Source organism: Pagrus pagrus (assembly GCF_965226575.1).
Source record: "Pagrus pagrus genome assembly, chromosome: 23".
In the NCBI taxonomy this organism is placed as follows: Eukaryota; Metazoa; Chordata; class Actinopteri; order Spariformes; family Sparidae; genus Pagrus; species Pagrus pagrus.
In genome coordinates, this window is record NC_140205.1 from 16,695,641 (window position 1) to 16,718,874 (window position 23,234).

Sequence of the window (23,234 nt, forward strand, 5' to 3'; positions counted from 1 at the left end):
CCGCTTAAGTGCTTTACCCTCGGGTGAGACACGGACACACACACACACACACACTCACAGGTGTTGAAGAAGGCACCATGCCAACTAGAAACCATGCACCCCCTTTACACACACACACACACACACACACACACAAATCACTGCAGCATACACGCATCTTTCTTTTACACAAGAGTGGATCTTTAGATGTGGGCAGGCATGCATACAGACCTATACAATAGTGCGATTCAAATTATGCACCATATGTAGCCCATTTGCTGACATGCATCACACACACACGCAGTGGCCAAAAGTACACTTACCTTTCTTCAGTATTTTACATTTTATGTCACTGTATACCAGGGCTGTCCAAAGTGGGGCCACCATAAGGGTCAATTTGGCGCACCAGATGTTTTCTGGCTAAATGAATTTTAAAAACAAATTGTGTTGATCTTGTTTTGCCATATAAACTTTGTATACATTAACAGTCTGCTCAGGTTAAAATGTGTCACTATGTTGGCAATCATGAGTTAAACACTTTGATATCCTAGTATAATCATAAAAGTATAACCATTGCTAGGTTTACCAATGCAAACTTACCAAGCAATTTACATCAAATTACAAAGTCTCGAAATTCAGTGTGTTGGAAAGTGAATAACTCTTTCAATCCAACGATTATTAACAGAGAGGTAAGTTGAGCTGACAAGCCTATGAATACATTAAACAATCAGTCTAGACTGTCAAGGTAAACTCACATCTACTCGAATGTTTTATCCCAATACAAATAAACCGAAAATGTGAAGTGCTTTTCCACACTTGAGTAGTTAGTGTTTGAATCAGTGCCACACACACTTTAAGAACCGGTGTCATATATGCCTCTCCTGTGTCGCCTGCTGTCTGAGGGAATTAGATACGACAATATAATTAATATCCAAACAGACACTTCTAGCTGGGAGGAAAGGAAGAGAGCAGCAAACAGAGGGAGGAGGAAAGACAGAGATGCAAGGAGAAAGCCACATGTAAAGGTCCTGACATGGACATTGTAGCACACTCACCTAAACACACACACACAGGCAGAAAGCTGCCCGGGATAAACGGTAGTGGCACACACACTTGTCCTGTTAATTGAACCGTCAGCTCCCGTGATAAGATGCAGAACCCTGATGTCGCTCGCACATGTCGGCATCCACAGAAGTGAAATACAGCCCACACAGACACACACACACACACACACACACACACACACACATTATCTCTCCCCTCTTTCTTCCTCTCTGTCCCTCTGGCTCTCGTTGTCACTCTGCATGTTTTCGGTCTCAAAGCTGGAGACTGTTTCATCAGCCAAGAGAGACACAAAAGCAATTGTATTAATTCAAGATTCCAAGCCTTTCAGAGGCTTTAGAGGCCTTACACACATGCACGCACACATGCACGCACACACACTGTCATGAGATTTAGAGCTTGTTGAACAATGTCTCACAGTGACACACACACACACATAAACAAGTCAGTCCAAGCCTCTGAGCTCCAATGTCTAAACTAATTCCTCCACACTGGCATAATGCAGGTTGGCCACCTTCCCACCATAGGATTTGGTTTGGCGCGGAGGGGAGACTCCCCCATCCACTGTACAAGAGGCGGAGGCATTATCTATTTGTAATAAATATTCAAACGCGATCCCAGCCAAAGCCCACCATAATATGGGTCAGGATTGAGAAGATCCCGCTCAGTTTTTCTCTTCTGCTTTTCTCGCCTCTTCTTCTCCTGGCCCATTGTCTCACTGAAGGCATCTTTGGGGGTCCTCCGTTTATTTAGAAAGACCCCCCTAATGAAGGACAATCCGGTTAGGCCTCATTGCATGGGCGCGCGCGGGCGCGCACACACACACACACGCGCGCGCGCGCGCAAAGTGTTGATCACACACACACACACACACACACACACAGGCACGTACACATGTAGGGGCTTAATTGGAAGGGCTTAATTGAGTTGTGAGGGGCTCATAAGGCTTAGTACGACTCAAGGAGTGGGAATCGGGGAAAGTCGGCCTTAATGAGTAGATATGCCACACACACACACACACACACATACAGTACTTGCTCTCTTTTTGGATCTCAGTGTATGCTGGATTCTGCTCCGCTTAAGCAGCAATTAGACTAATGACCAGAAAATAAAGAAGAAAAATGTCTCCATTCTACAGTGTAAATTTAACTACAATAGGACCACACCTGTCATAAATAATGCTCCTGTTAACTTAAGAAAAAAAAAAATTAACATTTAGGAAAAAATATATTTTACTGAAATAAAACAAAGTAGTAATCATTCACACTGTTGCTGAGCATCTTTTCTGGCAGGCCCCTGTTGTGTCTGCCTTTTAATTGCAGAGTTTTAATTACACCGAGCGGTCTGTGTACATCTGGCCCCTCGGCGATCTAATTCCTTCCTTCCTGTCATGTGACCCTCCAAGGCTCCCCCTGATTGGATTAGGTCATCAGCAGGGGGGGTGTTGCCATGACAATAAACGCGATAACAGCCCCCGGCATCGTGCGGTGGTCCACATGCCAATTCATTTAGGGGCCGCTGTCTGTTACATAAATCGAGGTTATAGCTGTGTGTAGACCTCCTTTGATTTAGATGAATGACTGAATTTAATGATACAGACATAGCGACATTAAGTCCTGTTTGGCATCGTAATACTTTAATATAGAAGTACTGCTGGCATCATGGTCCTCAAAAAACTGCTACTTCCAAAAAGTTATTGATTGGTTTTTGGGACTATGTGTGAGCGTGTTTGTGCGTGTGTGTTTGAGGCACAAAGTGCTCCTTCACTGTTCCCTTTACCCAATCTCATGTTCACAGCCATGAAGGTCCCTTGTTTTTAATGGAGCAAGTGCACATTGAAGTGGCAGACAGTCCTCTGTTCTGTTTGCTGTTTGATACATGGAGACGTCACTGTCTTAAGAGTCCTGCAGCTGTGAAGACACTCTCATGGAGCTGTTATTCTATGTGAAAGACAGAAGGAGGCGGCCGCTGTAGTTTTGAGAATGACTTCAAGGTGTTTCCTCTCCTCAGGTGTTGATTGTTGCTCTCACTGCTGGCCTTGTTTGGAGCATGTCGAGGAGCAGGTGCATGTTTACTGGAGCCTGCATGTGGAGTGTGCACATGCATGTGCATGATCTCGTCTTGACTTTGCTGTGACAGGAAGTCAGTTATTTTGCATGTAAATGTCAGTGGTTTGCACCTAAATATATTGGTAATTATTTTTGTTTGTTCTGTTGATTGTATCGCTTATGATGAGCTGTTTGGATACAGGCAGTGGCATGCACCTTGTCATCTGTCCCACCAGGCTTGCCTTAGATTGCTGTGCATGGGCTCCCGTTTAATTGGTACGTGTTAAAGCTTCAATTGCGAGTGATCGTGGTGAGAAAGGGTGAGGGGTCCCCCACCCTGCCTCCCACTTCCAAATTCCTACGGTGGTCACAGCAGGCGAAACTGTGCTGTTTTGGTTTTTGCAGGACAGTGAGGGTGCACAGCCACTGAACCTGTCGGCCAAGCCTAAGGCATCCGAGAGCAAGTCACCCAACTCCCCCCCAACTTCCCCACAGGTCCCTGCTGCTGCTGCTGCTGCCACCAAGCTGGGCCATGCCGGCTCCGTGAAGCACAGCGTTGCCCCCTCAAGCATCGGAGGACCACCGACCAGAGTCAGCTCAATTGGTAAGTGGACTTAAGTATCCATCGCATACACACACACACACACACGCCACAGGAGAAGTTAAAGGATAATACAAGGTTGTTACAACTTGGGTCTCTTTCGTAGTTTTACTATCTGTTGTTATTGTACTCTCCAAGTAACTTGGTTCTGAGAACATGGCTGGCCTACTACGAGTCATACCACACATCTTCAATTTGTGTAGCAATTTAAAGAGATTTAGTGTCCTGGTTATTCATCTGGAGAGGCATTCACTCAATCAGAGCTCTTCAAGACAGAACAAAGTTACCATAAATCCAAGCTAAAGATGTTTTAATTCAAGGGAAGGAATCAGGGTGTTGTAAAGTTTTTGAAAATACACATCAAGTTTTGTCACAGTAATTAATTTTGATCCAAGTCTCAAACTATCCTGCATTGGTTCCTTGAATATGAGGCAATTGGGCCAGGGAAGTCCTTGAAAAGTCCTTGAATTTGATGTTTAAGTGGGCGTGAGAACCCTGTAAAAATGGGGACATCATCCTCCTACAAAGCTAGTTAGCCACTTAGCGCTCAATGTAGTTATAATGGCCATTAATGTAACATTCCTCTTAATATAGTTTGTTTGTAGGACAGGTTTATTACTACTGTTCAGTCAGGGCAAGACAAAATAACCCGCCTAGCAACAAAAAAAATCAACCAACTTGCAAACAGTGTGAGGCCAAATGAATGAAGTAAAATGGCAATTCAGCCTGATTATCATTGCTTTCGTTGCTACAACAAAGTTCAAAATGGGACAGAAATAAGCAATCAGATGATCAGACTGAATGAATAAAGCATTATTGTTGTAAATGATACAAGTGATGGCCAAATGAACAGCAAAAATATGCTTAAAGTTGGAATCAACCCTATTTTTGTGCAAAGGCACATACACATGTCCTAACAAACACATTTGTGAATGCGTACAAATTGTACACATGCAGAACGAGTGTTCCCACACTTCAATACGTTTCCATGAAAAAGTGTTTGCAAATATTTCTCATTACGACAATGTAGGTCTTTAAAGGAAACACTAATAGAGTTGGTGGTAGTGGGGAGGACAAGAATAGCGTGTTCCTCGCAGTGCTGCCATTGTTGCTAGTGCCAGTACCATAATCATACCCAGCCATATGCACACATACATAAAATATGACATAAATGAATCACCATTTTGTACTCTTAATCCATTTTTCACGCAACACTGATAGTTCAAATATTACACATATGTAACAGGCTATAATTAGTGTGTTTGTGTTTTTCCTCCGTGTCGCTATTTGCCTCCGGGCTGCTTCATTGTTATGTGTTTATTAGTGAGTGAAAGAGACAGAGAGACATAGAAGTGAAGGGGAGAGAGAGAGAGAGAGAGAGAGAGAGAGAGGGAGAGACGGGGATTAGCACTTTTTTTCCTGAGCGATGAAGCGGGGGAATAATAAAGAGAGGAGCGCATGACAGACAGGAGGTATCACCAATGAGATTAGACAAGCCTCTTACATGAGCCAGGACAGCGCAAACACCCAGCATTAATGACACAATGACAGCACACACACTCAAACACACTCCAAACGCACACAAAAGCTCACAATCCCACCTCCTCCTCCTATGCAATAGGCAGTTAGTCATTTTTTTCTGACTTCTTGGCTAATCTCACTGTTTTTCAACAAATCGGCGGATTTAATATCAGATTAGTGGATTTGTGGTCCCAGATGTTTTTTGTTCAGAAAAATGGATTACAGTGTTTAAAGTTTGTGTGTGATCCCTGCTGAATTATTTGTGCGTGGAGACCAGCGTGTTTTGTGTGGCAGATCCCAGTTCTGTTGTAGCTCACGGTCCCATCTGTTGCCACTGAGTTTAGCCGCTCACCATCACATTTGTTATTACGGTTCATAGTCGTATTAGGATTCCTGTTACAAGTTCAGAGGGGATAGAGGGGGCAGACAAATTGGAATAGAGTCTAGAGGCGGTCGTTTTGATGTGGGAGTGAGTGTGTGTGTGTGTTTGTGTTGGGATATGTGAGTGGGTGGTACAGAGTATGAATGTGTGTTGAGATTATTTAAATTCAGACAGAAAAAACAACAGACACATACAGTATATAAAGTGGATGTAGTGGAAATTAAAAAGGTGAGCAGTTCAGTAAAAAAGAATAATACATGACAAACATACAGGTTTTTTTTTTCTCCCACTTTAAGTCATATGAACATATATTTCAGTATTTTCTTATTGGAATGTGACGTACTATAACTCTTTCTGAGGATGGTGGCAGTTATTTTAAAGAGTTTTACTTTAAAATGACATGTCTTACATGATGGCAATGGCAGAATATAAAAAATATATCTGCTCTAATGCCGTAATTATGTAAATTTCATCAAGTTACAGATTAAGATTTGACATTTTTAATGAATAAACCACCTGAAAATATATATCAGGTATTTATAATTACCCCAACCTCGACCAACTTCAACTTTAAAGTGCAGTTCAGATATAAATGTATCCATATTAATAATCCAGTCATATGTAATATATAAGAATATAACAGTGTAAAAGGTTGCACTTGGAGTAACAAGTACTTTTTACTCATGATACATGAAGTCCATGATTATATTATTTTTTAATATTTTTGCATGTTTCCTAAATTGGTATGATTTTACTAGTTAACCAGGTCATTTTGAACATTTTTGTGTTACATCAGTTTTGTATCACTTGTAATGAGGCACATATTGAATAAATGTGTCAAGTTTACAAATAAGTGCAAAGCAGCGTAAGATCTGCCCCGATGCTTTTGCAGTCTTTATGCTCACTAAGGCTTTTAGAATATCTGGGTCATATCTGCAGGTAAAAAGATGATTAGACTGGGTTTTTCAGTAGCTTCACCTTCCACTACATCCCTGTATATATGTCTGGATACATTTTAGTTTGTCTGTCTGTGCTAACTTCTCCACAGTTCACCTCTCTTCTTTTGACACCTCCCAACCCAAAGGCACGTTTCTCTTCCTCTTCCCTCCATCCGTCCATCCATCCATCCACCCATCTCAAACGAAACTGAAGGCCTGTCAGCGCCTGTAACTTCTTCCACGATCACACATTTGTCTTTATCCCTGTCATGAAACACTGCAGTTCCCCCTGACCTCCCTGCCGGAGTGGTTTTGTGGTCAGAAATGTATTGCGCCTGTCTGTAGAGATTTGGCGCTCAGAGAAACAAAACTTGTGTGCGTGGAGTGTGAGAGAGCGAAACCCTCCTCCCCTCTATCTGGGTCACATTCACTTGTCTGGATGGTTGGCGTCGCTGTCAGTTTAAGCGAGACTCACACACACAGTCATGAGCACAAGAATATCTATCTGTCCCCCTCCCTCTCTTTTGACTCCAGATTAAAATTGACTGCCACCCGATTCCATCACCCTTTCCGCTCTCCCTCTGTCCGTCCCCCACCACCCCTCCTTTTTTTTTTTGGCCCCGCTCACATCCAGATTTTCCGGTTATGACTTCTGAAAGAGTTCACGGCTCTGTCATTACCAATCTGAAGCTGGTAATCTGGCCTGAGATGGCATTAGCGGTGCGGATTAGCGCTGATAAAGGCCCCATAAGCCAGCCGCAGCTCTTTGTTGAGGGCTAACCCGGCTGATAGAGAGAGGCGATAGCGGCTCACACAACCACGCACACACTCAAGCAGAGCAGATGCCTCATCGGCGGCTAAGCTGCAGAAATAATACAAATAATAGGCAGTGAGGAGGAGCGGGGAGATGTGATCTGAGTTAGGTGGCGGGACAGATGTTCTCAGCTGGTGAAATTAGCAGGACTTTTTAGCTGTAATAAGAGTCATCTGGCCACCTCGCTATGAAGTGGAAGTGTCAGGGTCCGGATGAAAAGAGATGTGTCTGCTTGTGCAAGAGATGACTGTTTAATTGAGATTTAAAGGAGATGTGTAGGGGTCGAGGTTGTGAGTGTTTATAGTCTGTTTTTGTTTGTCTGTTTACAGCTAAGGGCAGGTGGGGAGGGAGGTGGGCAGCTTTCAGCAAGGCTAGCCATGGGCACACTCTGACTCACATGCCCAGCTCGACAGTAAAGTGGTCAGTGTGTGAGCGTGAGTCTGAGGGGGGGAGACACACACACACACACACACACACACAAGCCCTGGCAAACTCCCCTTGTCAAGTGTATGTTAATGTCTTTACCTCATGGTTCAAGGGAAGATTTTTTTCTGGATGAGAACCTCCTGCCAGCTTACCAAACACACACACACACACATATATATATACACATACACATATTTCTATATTTGTTAGGACCCTCATTGACATAATGCTTTTCTAAACAAAATTTTAACCCGACCCTTTAAACAAAGTCTGAACCTTCAAACAGCCCATTAAAGTTATGAGGGCTGGCAAAAATGTCCTCAATTTGCAAGTAAAAAATCTTGGTCCTCACTATGCAGCAAGAACAAGTACACACACACACATTTATCTACTTTTCCAAACTCAACTGTAAATGCAATATGAAATGTCTCTCTCATTATTGTCTCATTATTATTTTAAATTAAACAAATACTGTGTACAGCTTGATTCACTTTTACTCACCACAAAACCAAATTAATTCCTCCTCTCTGTCTCTCTGGCTGTGTCTCAGCAGACTTGTTGTCGTCGCTGTCCTCCACAGCCTACCTGAACGACCACGAGGCGGTGACCAAGGCCTTCGCCGAGGCCAGGCAGATGAAGGAGCAGCTGAAGAGAGAGCAGCAGGTCCTGGACGCCAAGGTCGCCGCCGTGAGCAACCTCAGCCTCAACAACGGACGCTCAGACAAGGTAGGCGGCTTTAAAGCGCATCTATAGTGCCAGCATGTGGCACCGGATTGTAACCTTAGCAACAGGCGGCAATGTGTGGCAACTGGCCTGAAGGATTAAAGGCAGAAAAATCAAGGTTTTTTTTTTTTTGTATTCCTCACTTTTCCAAAGAATAACAACAAACAGAGTTTTGTCCACATTAAAATTTGGAACATACAGCGGTGCTCATCTGCCACAAGCAAACAGAAGTATCTTGTTTTCATGAGATGTGTTAAGGCTTTATGAGTTCAACCTCATGTCAACAGAAGTTCAAAAGTTCAGCTGTCACTTCAAATGATGTGATCTGATACGATATTATTGTATTGACCTTTGCACATTTTATTCAAATTAGTGCTTTAAAAACCACTTGTTTATTTCAAAGTCCTCATTTGTTTTTGTTCTAATGAAACACATTTCACAGTTTCTTGATATATTTCCCTCTTGCATCTGTTAAAATACAAATTAAGGTACTGTGATTTTTACGACAAATGATTCACACTCATCCGTAGCATCAAATACTAAAGAGAAAAATATGATTTATACGATTAGTATATATGTATTTGTGCTCCTTTTGAATTAGAGCATTTTACCTCTAGAGGAAAAAATACAACTGATTGAAAAAAGGTCTAGATTCTTTTAAAAAATGCAGAAAAAAAGTCATCACAAGCTGTACCGTCTCATTGTCAGCGTGTAATAATTTGTCTTGCCACATGCCATCCGTACTGCACCATGTAGGTGGTAAATCGGTGTACAATGTGCCCGCTGAAATGTGTTGAAGCTAAACAGGGCCAGATAAGGTAAAACCAGAGGCGTCTCGGAGGTAATGAGTGTGTCTGTAAGGCGCACTGCAGGGCTACGTGCATGTGTGCGTGTGTGTTTGTGCGTATGTGTGTGGCAGAGCGGAGCGTCGGGGAGACAGTAATGTGAAGTGACGGCGCCGGCTCCTCGGCAGCGTGGCTAAATTGTGGTTATTTGTTAAACACATTGGGAGTCAGCTGGTGCACGCGCGGGCACACACACACAGACACACACAGAGCAACAGTGTGCTTGAAGCATCTGCACCGCTGACATTCAACAGCTCTATCTGTCTCTTTCTTCCTTTTAGTTACCCTCTCATCTGATGCGTTTCAAACAGTCAAACCCACACTGATCTACGTTTTCAGCCCTGGTTTTTTGTGCACATTGAGTGTAAATGTGGGATATACTGTATATACAGTATGAAGGCTTAAGTGTAACAGCCAATTAGATTCACACCAGGGGAAGTCAGAGAAATTAATCAATTCTGCCGGGAAGTAAAAGAACATCGGAACATTTTTCCGGAGCACATTTTACAGCCTGTTCCACACATTCATTGCATTAGATGGAGGTATTTAGCTGTTTTACTCAAATGCAGGGGGTGATAAAATACAACACTTAATTTTATTAAATCATTTTGGTCATTTCTTGCTAAATTGGTACATGTTATCATACAATATTTCAGGGAATTTAGCTGGGGATAGTCAAGTTTTCCTTTTATTCTGACTCATCCTCTCATACTCAAGTTTTAATAGTGAAATTTAATTGTGAACAATTTTGACTGTGTTATTCAGAAAAATGTCTTTTTCTTCATGTAACGCTAAAATTCCGAAAACATGTTTTTTGACATGAAGTGCCTAATATGATTTGTGTATGATTGGTCTTTTTTTTTAATCTAATATCTGTGAATTCTACATCGCTGTTTTTTTAATTTTTTTGGAAAGAACATGACTCTTTCTCAGCTTCCAAAGCCACGCAGCTCACGCTTACTCCTGTTTCCCCGGCCCTTTTGGCTTTGTGCTGTGTAAGTGTGAAGCCGGCAAGCTCTCTGCGTTACAGATACAACAGTGTCATCTCTGACACACTCGGAGGATTAGTTTTGTCGCTACTTTGTGCCTTGGCTCCAGTGTCAGCCATTCAATCCACTTTTCTAGTGTACTGTACTGGGGCTTAATGTCAGACTAGCCTGTCATCCACTCTGTCTCCTTGTTCATCTCCATCTCTGTCACACACACACACATACACACACACTCACAGCCCTTTGTAACAGCACACTGATGCTTTAAATCGAAAAGTGTGAGACGCATTTCTGCTCTTTTTCCTTGAATGAGGTTTGAATGAGGCTGATCATTTGTGTGAGCAGAATTTCGAACAAATTTCTGTTTCACATATGAAATGACTTAATTATTCCAGCCCACTGGAAGATTATTGTTCATTTATGAAAACATAATAAATTGCAAATAAAATACTTTTTAAATGGCTTGCAAAAAAAACAAAAACAAGTACATCTCCGCAGCGTGCCTCTGCCTCGTGCTCTCCCTCTCCCCTGCCTCTCTTTTAGCCGTATTTATTCCAATCTGGGGGGAAATTATCTCTAACAATTGGACTAAAAACAGAGAAAATGCATTTCATTATCATTCTGCCCTCCCTCCATCCAGCCAGCCAGCTCGCCAGGGTCACATGTAAATGGAGAGGGACACTTTTTGGAAGGTTGTTTTAGAAGACGACAGTGTTTTGGGTACCGCTCCTAATCGTATAATTAAACTGTAAAACGCTGGCGCTGGTGCACCGCGGTGTGTGTGTGCGACTGAGTGTGTGTGTTCGCCAGGTTCCAGCGCAGAGTGTGCCGGCTGCTTGCATTAAGCATGTAAATGCTCAGTAAATCAGCCTTTTATTGGTTGTAATAAATACCCAGGGGGCCGTGCGGCGTGGCCTCGCTCTCGTCCGCGCTGCACTCTCTCGTTCTCTCTCTCTCTAATGCGTCGACCCTCGGGGGCCTCTGCAAGAGAGAGGCAAGCCGCTGCACTCCACTCTCGCAGGTGGCTGCCAGGAGTGGCTACACACACACACACACACACACACACACACACACATATAGTATACAGTATACACACAAAACAGTAAACATCCAAATAGGACTAAATGTAATCAGCATTCTTGCACATGCAAACACGCACACAGATGTGTGTTGAAGCATGCAGGCGTACAGCACTCTAACAATTTCATGTTGACATTAACATTACCGTAAATTTACATGGAGACAAACCAAAACAAACTGTCTGCTGAAATCGCCGCCGTTATCTGTCTGATTTCTCTCTGTTTGGATCCATTTATAAACAAATGATGATTAACTGATTTATTTCACATTTAAAGTAGAACATGATGAGATTCATCCAATCATTTGTTACATCTGTGAAGGAGTTTGTACATCTTTAAAACTGATTTTCTCCTTAACAGATTGGCTTCAGGCCAATGGGCATCTGATATGATTTTTATTATCATTATGATTTTCTATGATTAAATCAAACAATTTCTGTTTTTAGCTACCGCTATAAAATAAATAGACATAAAAAAAAAACTTGAAGGCAAAAAGAAATCTGTTTAAAATCAATTATAAGAAAGATGTGTTTGAGTTTAAAACTATTTTGACAGTTGTTGAGCATCACTACGGGCCCGTGGCTTCTCTCATTCACATATTCACACACTTCATGACTCACTGACTGACCGACTGCAACTGTGAACTGTTTGTGTTGTTCAGGACAAGGCTGCCTTGGAGAGTCTGAGTCAACAGCTGAAGCAGCAGGCCGAGGACAAGTTCAGCCATGCCATGCTGGACTTCACCATGAGCGGAGACTCTGACGGTAAGGACGCACACGCACACACACAAACATAGACACACGCAGGTGAGAAAAAGTGTGTGATTTTTAATTTTTTTTAATTGCTCTAAAAAGGCTTGGAAATTATTCTTAATTCGGATGGATATCACCAGTTTCCATCAACATTATACTGTAATTAGGATCACCGTCCTGTGACAACCACACGTCTCCAAAACTCCTTTGTCACAATTCATTTTTATTTAACTTAATACATTTTTTATACACTTTATTGAGCTCAACAAGCAAAAGAATTCTCTCAACACAAGAAGAAAAACTTAAACATACAGTCGCTAAATTTCAAGGTAAAACTTATCAGTGTATATACTGTAATAGAATTTCCTGTAAACCACCTACTCCGTGCCCATAATTAGGGCTGCAGCTAATTATTTCCATTGTGGATTAGTCTGTCCATTATTTTCTCGATTCATCAAATAGTTGTTTAGTCTACAAAACGCCAGAAAATGGTGAAAAATGTCGATCAGGGTGTAGTGATGAAGTTCTCACATCCCCAAAGATATTCAGTTTACTGAAGAGTAAAGAAACCAGAACATATTCACATATATATAGAACATATATTGTTGCACTTCTATCTATAATTTATTTTAGTGTGTCTGCCACGCCTCACCTTTCCCTCCTCCCCCCTCAGGCTCCCCCAGTGTGTCAGACTCCAGAATATTCCGGGAGGCTCGGGGTCGCGGCAGCAGCGAGCCACACATCAAGAGGCCGATGAACGCCTTCATGGTTTGGGCCAAGGACGAGAGGAGAAAGATTCTGCAGGCCTTCCCTGACATGCACAACTCCAACATCAGCAAGATCCTCGGTAAAACACACCCCCCACCCATCCAGCCAACACACACACACACACACACACACACACACACACTTCAGCTTTGCTTTGAGTGATGGGTGCCTTCACATCACCCTAACCAACTACTACTTAAACCCAAGTGAAAGGAAGACGCATGTACGGCGCGTTCTGTTTGCCACTCTCAAACACACACACACTCACACACCGTGATTTCATTACAAGCGGTGGCATCGTGTAAGCGGCTGTTAATGAACGGCTGGGGAGAGCACGGCTCCGACAAATGATGATATAATTCATTATGCATTAAACAAGCAGCGCGAGGCCGCCTGACATTTCCCCCGGACCGCCGGGATCGGCCCTGACATTTTAAAGAGCTCCTAAGCGTTTTATAACACAGGGAAATCTGGTTTTAATAAGCCCCCCTCTCTCTCTCTCTCTGTCTCTCTCTCTCTCTCTCTCTCGATTGCTAACAGATCGCAGAACAGAGAGAGAAAGACAGAGAGCGAGAACAGCCAAGTGCTGACAGCTTTTACCCATTAAACATACAGTAGTCAAGTGCAAATTCAGACCAGATATGAAACACACAGGGGAAGACACACTCAAGATTACACACATACACACACACACGCAGGGTCTGATACTACAAACAGCTGAGCGGAAGCTGAGCTGAGAGATGACGGCAGGTTAAGTGAAGTCCTCATTAGTTTAGATGAGTACCTGTCGTCCTCGCCGCTCTCCTCATTAACCCCGTTTTCTGTCTCCTCGGATGAGACTTCCACCATTATCTGTGTGTGTGTGTGTGTTATGTGCTATAACATGTGTGTCTGTACGCACATGTGATGTAGGGTCACGCATACCACACAGACAGTTCCTCACACACGATGTAACTGATCTTACAGCCGACATACATGCTCGATTTAAATCACTTCTTCAAACTGATTCTTATCATTTTGCTTCAATTTAAAGATCATTAATCTCCTTTAATGGTTTATTTTCATGTTTACTGCTTTGGTCTAACTTACAGTACAGCACGTTCAACACATTTGCCAATTTTATCAGTCTTTTCTTCAGAGCATAACTGTAACTGATCATTATTATAACGCGTCCGTCTGCAGGCTCACGCTGGAAAGCCATGACCAACCTGGAGAAGCAGCCGTACTACGAGGAGCAGGCTCGCCTCAGCAAGCAGCATCTGGAGAAATACCCAGACTACAAGTACAAGCCGCGACCCAAACGCACCTGCCTTGTGGACGGCAAGAAGCTGCGCATTGGCGAGTACAAGGCTATCATGAGGTCCCGCAGACAGGAAATGAGACAATACTTCAGTGTGGGGTAAGGGAACTGTAAGGGGAAGTTCTTCTAGTTCAGTAGAATTTAGTATTAAATATTTATACTCTAATTACCACAATAGAAGCATTTTTGGTTTTATTTTACTTAAATTAAGTACTTATCACATCAAAAACAACTATATTAGTACGATACTCTTTGAGCTTATTGTTGATATAAATAATCAATAAATAAACACCGACCAACATAATCTACATAACCCCCCTACATAATTGCAACATGTAAGAGGTATAGTGTCTTAATTAATGAGCTTTAGAGGTGCTGGTTAGGGTTAACCAGGGTGAACTTGTGCTTGTCTCCCCATTTCCAGTCTTAATGCTAAGCTAAGCTAACCATCTGTTAGCTGTAGCTTCATATTCAGCATACAGACATCTAACTCTTGATAAGAAAATTACTTTTCTTGCCATCTTGAGTTTGAAACGTTCCTAATATCTTAAACGATGACTTCAATGTCCTAAAATTCTTCCTCTGTGTGTGTTACAGGCAGCAAGGCCAGTTGCCCTTGTCCTCCGCAGGCGTGGTTTACCCAGGTGCCCTGTCCATGGCGGGGATGCCCTCACCCCAGATGCCCTCAGAGCACTCAAGCATGTCCAGCAGCCCCGAGCCCAACGCCAACCACCACCAGAACCCCCACATGCCTGGACTGAAGGGGGACGAGCCTCGAATCAAGGAGGAGCTACGATTGGACGACAGCAACGGCGACGTGTACGACGACTTCGACTACGAGGACGAAGAGGCCGATTATGCCAGCGATAACGACAACCATATCACCCAATAGGACGGACGCTAGAGCCGCCTTTTTTTTTTTAAAAAGCCAATCACAGCTGGTTAATCCCACGCAATCCCAAACCCACCAATCAGGAAGAAAACTTTCTCTTTTGCCAATCACCTTTGAGTCCCAATCACACAACACCCGGCACCCTCTCCCCCCCTCCCAACTAACATGGACTCTTCTAACAGAGCCAGACGCCTCCCACCGGAGTCCTGATACCAGCATCTGATCAATCAACTGAAGCACAGGACCTGTCACTCACACTGACTGTTACACAAACTGGAGTCTGGGAGGAGAAGAGACGACCAAGCCAGCTCTGAAGCTCGCTGAGGAATATTCAAGTACTACTGCAAGAGTTTGACTGTAATGCCACGAGTGAGGAGAAATCAAAATCACACTCAGAAAGCAACCTTTTAGACCTGTTTGTAGTAAAGGAGACATTTTAAAACAAAAAGGACCTGTCAAAGGCTAACAGACGACACTTTAAAGATGGCGGACCTGTTTATTATCAAGAGACACTTTTAAAAAAAACAGCTTTTTTTGTTCTTTGGTTCTATAATATTCTCACTCAGGTACACGGTGCCAATAAGTGGCTTGTGAATGTGATTTGTTGTTTTTGTGCTACAAGTTTGAATAATAATAGAAAAAAGAGACATTTCTTTTTTTCCCCCTTTTGTTGTAAAGCACCTGAAAGACATCAGACATGTTTATTTTTAACAAGAACATATCTTTCCTTCGACCTCGCAGTGTGCTGTCAGCGGTTCGCCCCCTTTTTTCTCTGTGTTTTTGTGACTGCCCGCTCCCCACCACCCCTCCCATTTGGAGTCCTATGGGACGGTCCAGCCAAGGACTGACCAGTGCAGCGTGGACTGTCCCACTTTGAGGATTCTCAGGGGGGGAGACGAGGGGAGTTTCTCTGGCGTCACGGAGCAGAAACGAAAGCACTGTGTTGTGAGACAATCCACCAGTTTTCTTCTCGCTCTGTCCCTGATATCTTGATTTCGTCTGGGGCAAAACATCAGCACGACTTAGCTTGAAACATCCGACAGTGTGAGTGTGTGTCGGCGTGTGTGCCGAGTGTACTCCTTTACTTGGCGTTTGCACATGTATGTCAAATCTAGTGCGGAAAAAGATGTAGGATACAGAAAGACAGGCAACTTAGACTGCTGCTGTTACTTACTGTACCACACACACACACACACACACACCCACACAATTGTATTTCTGTCCCTCAGTGTTTTCCTGCTCCCTCCAATCAACATCGTCCTGCTGTCCCCAGTGGGCGGAGCCGAGGTGAAGTCAGCCAGTCAGTGTTTCTGTTTGTATTTGAATACTGTATTTTATTATTTCTCTTCAAACTGCCTCTAGTCTAATATTATTAACAATAATTATAAGGATGGTCAGCGTTTCCTAAGTTTAGTAAGTTATGTACAGTATAATTTATTTTTCTCCTCTTTATCGGGTTTTTATGACCATATGAAACTATGACAGTCAATGAAACATTATTCTATTTAGCTGGTAGGTATTTAGATCTAAACAAAAGTTGTCCTTTTACCTTGCTTTGTTTTGCATTCTTACGTTCCCTTCTTTTTTGATGCGTTCGTTTTGTATTAATCCTGCGGACGGGTGGGCGGGCGGAGTCAGGACAGTGAGCTGGACTGACAGACTCGACGCCGGCCCTCCTCCGAGCTGAAGATGTAACCTTTTCATGTCCAAACCCATTTCTAAAAAGCACTCAGACTCTGTGCAGTCAGAGATAAAGAAGAACATGATTTTTTTATTGTTATTATAATTTTATTTGTAATGGTTATTATAATGTATAATGTGAAGTTTCCTCTCTTTTATTTTGCTTTTGTTTTTCTTTTGGAAATCAGTTTTATCACTTTTGGAAACTGTTTTCTGTGAACAAAGAGTCCCGTCCCCGTTTACTAGTTTGGCCGCGTCACGAGACACAGTGGAGCATCTTTGGCTTGGATCCACACACACACACACACACACACGTACATATATACATGCACACACACACACACATACATGCACAAACACACATTTAAAATGAAGAGATTATCATGACAACCAAACAAATCCTATGCTGTCCTTTTTTTCTGTTTTATGAAATCTAGAATTCTAGATTTAAAATCCTGTACATATATTTTGTTTGGTGTTTTTTTTTTTTTTTAAATCATAGGAAGCAGTGTTTACTGTGATCCACCAAAGGTGTTCCACTGTGTGTGTGTGTGTGAGACGACCAGGCATATCTACAGTATCTTTAAAGTCACTTCTCATCAGGAGCCCTTTGCTTTGTTTTAGCTCCACGCGACGCTACAGGAGCCATGACTACTGTTCAGGTGTGCTGCCACATAGTGATCCCCACAATCATTCTCGCTGTAGATGTTCGCTACACGCCACCTAATGAGCCTCTGGGTCTTACTTTTGCTGTATAGTCACCCCTGTTATCATGCCGTGGTTCAACCCGATGCTGGAGAGAGGGGACTAAGTGGATCAATCCATTTTTAGGGTATCAGGTGGGTGGGTGGGGCATTAAGACGTCAATCATCCCTGCTGGCAAGGTCTGTCCCCTTATCAAGACAATGAAAATGATGATGATGATAATGATGATATTATTTAAGACAATCAAAGTCATGAGTGGAGCTCAAAACAAAGTAAGAATTATTACAAGCTAAAATAAAATATCTTACCATCTCAACTTGAAAAATCAAGAAAGATAATTATGTAAATATAACATAGAGTTATAGATTTATATTTTGTTCATAACACAGTGTAATATAAGTTGTATATTTCTTTTTTCTCTCCCTACTGTCTCTTTTATTGATGTTATCCATGCCACAGAAAAGCAGGAGTCGCAGTACCCTCACACAAAAAAATGAAGAAAAATATCAAAGAAATAAAGAAAAACAGGAAAAAAAACAAGCCGTGGGCTGCCACCACCATCTGTTCTAAGTTCACTTTTTTTTCAGTATTACTGCCAGACAAGGCTCTAATAAAGACAGCAATGTGTTCGGTAAAACTTGTGCTGGTCCTGGTCACTTCTTTCTTCCACACATACATTTTCACTTCAAGGTTCCGACATATTTACATAAACATACAAATACACATCACCATGTGGTCCCTTTTTCAAAAAACACATAAAAAACTTGCGGAAATATTACCCATGGAGAGGACGATGAATGCATCCACACTTTTTTGTATATTGTGAATAAAACCAAAAAGATAAATAATGAGTAGATGTGCACAAAATGTTAAACTGATGCGAGTCTAATCAGTTTTCCACATTATAAAAAGGTGTTTTATTTTGACATTTCCCTCTGTCCTCGGCGACACCCTCGTGGTGGTGGCACTGCCCGTGTGTCGCCGAACAATTCAATCATCTCCATAACAACGTGTTAATTATGCTAAGTCCACCTTCTTGCCCCTCCAATCAGAGGGCCAGCTGGGAGACGTGGAGCCGAATCACGGCCCGTTAGCAACCTGATAACCTAATTAAACACAACAAGGGACATGGGAGGAGGAGGGGGGGAGGGAGAGGGGTTGAGTGATGAAATGTGTGTGTGTGTATGTGTGTGTGCACATGTGCCTGTCAAAAAAACTAAAAAAAAAGGAAGGCTGTGTACTCTGACTGCCTCTCTGCGTCCTGTCAAAGCTCCGGGTTCCAGCCTCCTGTGCTTCGGCTGTCGCCGGTTTAAAAGCAAATCTTTAATTGATGTTCGCTTAAGGATGTCTAGGATGTTTGTGCCTCCTCTTTCAAGGGTTAAAAAACACAAAACCCCACTCAGTGCGCCCATTAAAATGCTGTCCCCATCTGTGTCCATATGTTCCAGCAATCAACCCCCACCGCCTGCTCCTGACGGCGTGCGCATAAAAACAGTTAAATGCACTCCGAGGAGATGATTTTACGTGGTTTGCTAATTACCATAGCTTCACACACACACACACACAAACACACACACACAAAAAGCCCTTTTGATGCAATAAAAGAGGCATGATGGGGGCAGATCTACAACTCCTACGGTAAGTGAAGGACTTAGTTGTTCTCTGGGCGTTGTGAATTTTTCAGAGGCAGCCTGGAGGTAAAAACCTGAGAAAAGGTTTATGTGTGAATAGTTGAGGAGCAAGAAAGGGGATTCAGATTTTTCTTCTTCCTTCATTGTCAGCAGTACTATGCAAGATGCTGGAGGAAGCAACTGTGGCTAGACCCACAGATTAAATCACACACACATACTGTACACACACACCCTAAGGTGCAGCTACTGTAGGAGTTAGCTCAGCTTAAACCACAATTATCCACTGGCTGTTTCTATCACAATAGTAGAGACAAAAGAGTGAAAACTATCACAGATTTACATTTGAATGCCGGTTCGTTTCTTGCTGTGCAGCTCCTCGATATGATTTAATTTGCTCCAACTTTCTGTGCTTGTGTAAATCTCATACAGCTCAAGGAAAGACTTGTGAATCACATGCACTTGTATCTAAACACTCGGCGCCTGCATGAGCGCATGCGTCTAGTCAACAGTGTGACTTTGAGCACGGCCCTCTCTCTGCACCGGCTCAGTGAAATATGCAGTTTTCGACCGTGGGTGTTTGGAAATTGAGTGAAAACGATGTCACATTAATGATTTAAAGTCGGTAATAGGATGTGCTGTGACGCTGAGCCGCCAGCTAAGCTGAGTTTAAGGCTCCGGCGTTAATGTATTCATGAGGAGGGGGGATTATACAGAGACAAGAGCAGTTAGAGAGCTGAGTGCAGCAGAGCAGCCAGGGCCAACAGGCCTGCTAGATATTATATATAACTGCATTTATACCGCGTGAGCACACAATGCAGGAGGTAAGACTGAACACACACATACAGAATATTGTAGAGTGGAATTAAAGATATGAGCAATATGAAGCATGAATTAAAATTTGACTGTATTGCAACATGATATTTTTTATTTTCTATTGATGAATAGAATGATTTGTGAATGAGTTTAAGCTGTTTCTACTGCAGACATAATATAAACTGCAAAATCCAAATTAATCATAGTTTAAATATGGTTTTACGTTTAAAAAATAAAAGCTACAGAATCATTATTCTTTATTTTGAAAAATACATTATTATCTGGTTGATTTCAGCAGCAAATACAATTGCAAAAAAACCCAAGCTTACAATTTGATATTTATTCGAGCCCTAAAACCACATATTCTCACAAATAACGTGTTTATCTGGTAGCGCTGTTTCTTCTTCTTTCATCTTTGATTCTGGCAGCCCAGCTAATCCCCCGTCTAACACACTAATGTATACACAAACTGCAGCATCATTAAAGCAGGAAAAGGGCGATCATAAAAGTCTCGTAAAAATGATTTCAGCACAGTACTTAAGCTGCAAAAATGTTCAAATATTTCATCGGTCGTCCCTCATTCTCAATGATGCTAAAAAAGTGAGAAGAGGCTCTGTGGCTGGCCATTAATATTAGGTGACTGATGCATTAAGAGTCCATAAAGTAATCCCATATCAGAAAGTGCCTGCACTCAAACCATAAAAATAGGGTAACAAGATGCTGAGATGCAAAATAAAATAGAGATATGGAAGCATATGGTTTATTAAATATATATTTATTTTTATCATATTGGCTGAAGGCCACCCAGTTACTTTATCTTCCATGATTCAAGTGTGAATAGTTTTACACGTAGGATTAATGTGTGACACTTCACATGTAGACATATCACATTATCACATGACAGCACTGCTCAGTCCTTGTGTCTTAAATACAAACATAACAAATTATGTTTAATTAGTTCTATCTGGCATCTGTTTTGTCTGGACGGGAGAGAGTGAACTCAACGCGAGACCAGTCTCGACATGATTGGGTGTCCGATGATGACCGGGCGAATATTTGAGTCATTTCTGGGTGTGACTTTCCCACCACAACTTCATCCACTTCCTTCAGTCTGGTTTCAATGAGCAAAGTAATCAGCGTGACACGAGACAAACAGTCACAAAGCGCCGTCAGTGTTTGAGCGACGGCCCTAATGTGACAGATCTGAGAGCGGCGGTGTGTGAGGGACAGGCGTGGCACGCAGCGGAACAGCGAGGCCCGCGGGCTGATCCCCAATCAAGACTGGGAAACTGGCTCGACGCCCCTGACACGTCGCCCCTCTGCTCAGACGCTTCTCTCTACATGAAACGCTCACCGGCTTCATCAGCGGCGGCGGCGGCGGCGGTGGCGGCAGCAGCAGCTGGCCTACTTTCACCCCTCTCTTCCTGTCTGTCTCCATCAAAACGTATGAATTTGTTTATTTCCCTTCATATATGTGTGTGTTCAGGCCACGATTGTTTGTCTTCCCTTTCTCAATGGTGTGTGCCCACTTTCTCGTTCATTCATAAGACTTCCTCTCTGTACGGTCACATTCTGACTCTTCTCTTCTCTCCTGTCCCTTCTCTTCACCTTCAACCTCAGGGATCAGACTTTACTCACTGTAGTTCAATAACGGTGTCAGTGAAATATCACACGACACATTATAAAATGTTGTCGTATTATATTTGGGTAAGTGATTCAAGCACTGTTTTTCTCATTTATTATACTTCACACATCACTAAAGTGGCAAAAAGATTGACATTTATATAATAGTTTGATCAAATCAGAATGGTGATATAACAAATTAGAAGAGAGGAGAAGATAATCACAGATGTTAACGTGTGGGAGGGCCCATCACACAAGAGCCGCACAACTTTTCACAGCAAACTTGAAAACATGATGTTGCTCGCTGAGCAGCAGTATCAAAGCGAGATAAAGAAGCCCGTGGGCGCTTTTACGTCATTCCATGAAATATATATTTTTTTGAGACAGGGAAAAAAAACCTGTAAAACTGTTATTTTCTCTCCCCATCAACACCCTAATGCACACATGCAAATATTATGCTAATGGTATGTTAATTGGTGGAGTAGCTGCAAAGCAGCCCTGCTGTTCAAATGACTGGTGAGAAAATAGGTGGGGTCAGTCGCAAGCTGTAAAAGCAGCTCCAACACAAATAAACAAAACCCTCAGGGATTAACAGAACAAGGGCCAGTGATAAACGGATGAGAAGAGAGACAGGGAATACAACAGGCTGGAAGCGAGGGGACAAGGGAATCAGCTCAGGGATATGGAAATACGCCAAAGCAGAGGGACAAGTGTAAAAGGAATAAATGGAGAGAGAGGGGTAAGAAGGGTTTATGAGGGACACACGGGGATTAAAAGGGGACACAGCAAAGGGAATAAGAAACAGGACAGAGGTAAAACAAATAACTAAGAGTAAAGAGGGCTGAACATTAAAAGGCGAGGGGTTAAAGGATGTTCAAAATAAAAGGATAAAGCAGTAAGAAATGCGAAAGGATTTATGAATAAGAAAGTGGAAAAGACTGAGGTGAGGACAGATTTAGCATATCAGCATGAAGAAGAGGGTGAGAGAAACTGAAGGGAAATTTAGTGCTTCAAGTAAATTGTCAAGAATAAAAGGAAACAAACTCGAAGTCTACATGAATGTTGGATACTGTCGGTAAAAGCACACTGGGACAATACGTTAAGATGAAAAAAACGAGGGACTTCTCGCCAGACATCATCATTATCATCATGTTGTGTAGGAAGATATGACTGCATCCAAATACACACCTCACTGCTACAGTGCAACACGCTTCAGACAAGGAGACTTCTGCAGTGATCAGACTACAGCAGGGTCAGATTCAGTGATCACAGAGGCATCACCTCTTGCTGTGATTTGCTGACATCATTATTGTTCCACCTGGCTAAACCAACTACAAACATTTCTGTATGTAAACAAGGTGATATGAATGAAAGCATCCCTGGAACCACTCATCATCACTCTGCAGTGAAGGTAGACTCTGCCGCTTTTTCTCCCAGTCGCTTGCGAGTGTGAGTGTGTGGGTGCACAGCATAAACCCAGGCTCCATTTACACCTGCTATGAACACGTGATCTATTCCTGGATAATGACAACCGACCCACGCCCTCTTCATTCACACCTGGTATTAATAAGCATTCTTTATGTCTGGATTCCACCTGCGATGTCATTGAATCTCAATATGTAAAGTAGGGAGGCAGAGCTGGTGGGCCCAGGTCGAAGGGAGC

The 23,234-nt window shown here is 42.6% G+C and overlaps 1 protein-coding gene across 12 annotated transcripts in view; it reads left to right on the forward strand.

The window, feature by feature from the left end:
- Window positions 1–18,135, forward strand: part of sox5 (SRY-box transcription factor 5) — a 259,406-nt gene extending 241,271 nt beyond the window's left edge. For 9 of the 12 annotated variants that reach the window (XM_084346189.1, XM_084346196.1, XM_084346200.1 and 6 more), the window contains 6 exons: window positions 3,495–3,693; window positions 8,322–8,497; window positions 12,069–12,171; window positions 12,833–13,006; window positions 14,110–14,326; window positions 14,825–18,135. In XM_084346189.1, the coding sequence (XP_084202315.1) occupies window positions 3,495–3,693; window positions 8,322–8,497; window positions 12,069–12,171; window positions 12,833–13,006; window positions 14,110–14,326; window positions 14,825–15,119 (1,164 nt within the window). In that variant the 3' untranslated portion in view covers window positions 15,120–18,135. The remainder of the gene's footprint in view (window positions 1–3,494; window positions 3,694–8,321; window positions 8,498–12,068; window positions 12,172–12,832; window positions 13,007–14,109; window positions 14,327–14,824) is intronic. The other 3 variants (XM_084346195.1, XM_084346198.1, XM_084346190.1) reach the window with 2 other exon arrangements.
- Window positions 18,136–23,234: the final 5,099 nt, after the last annotated feature.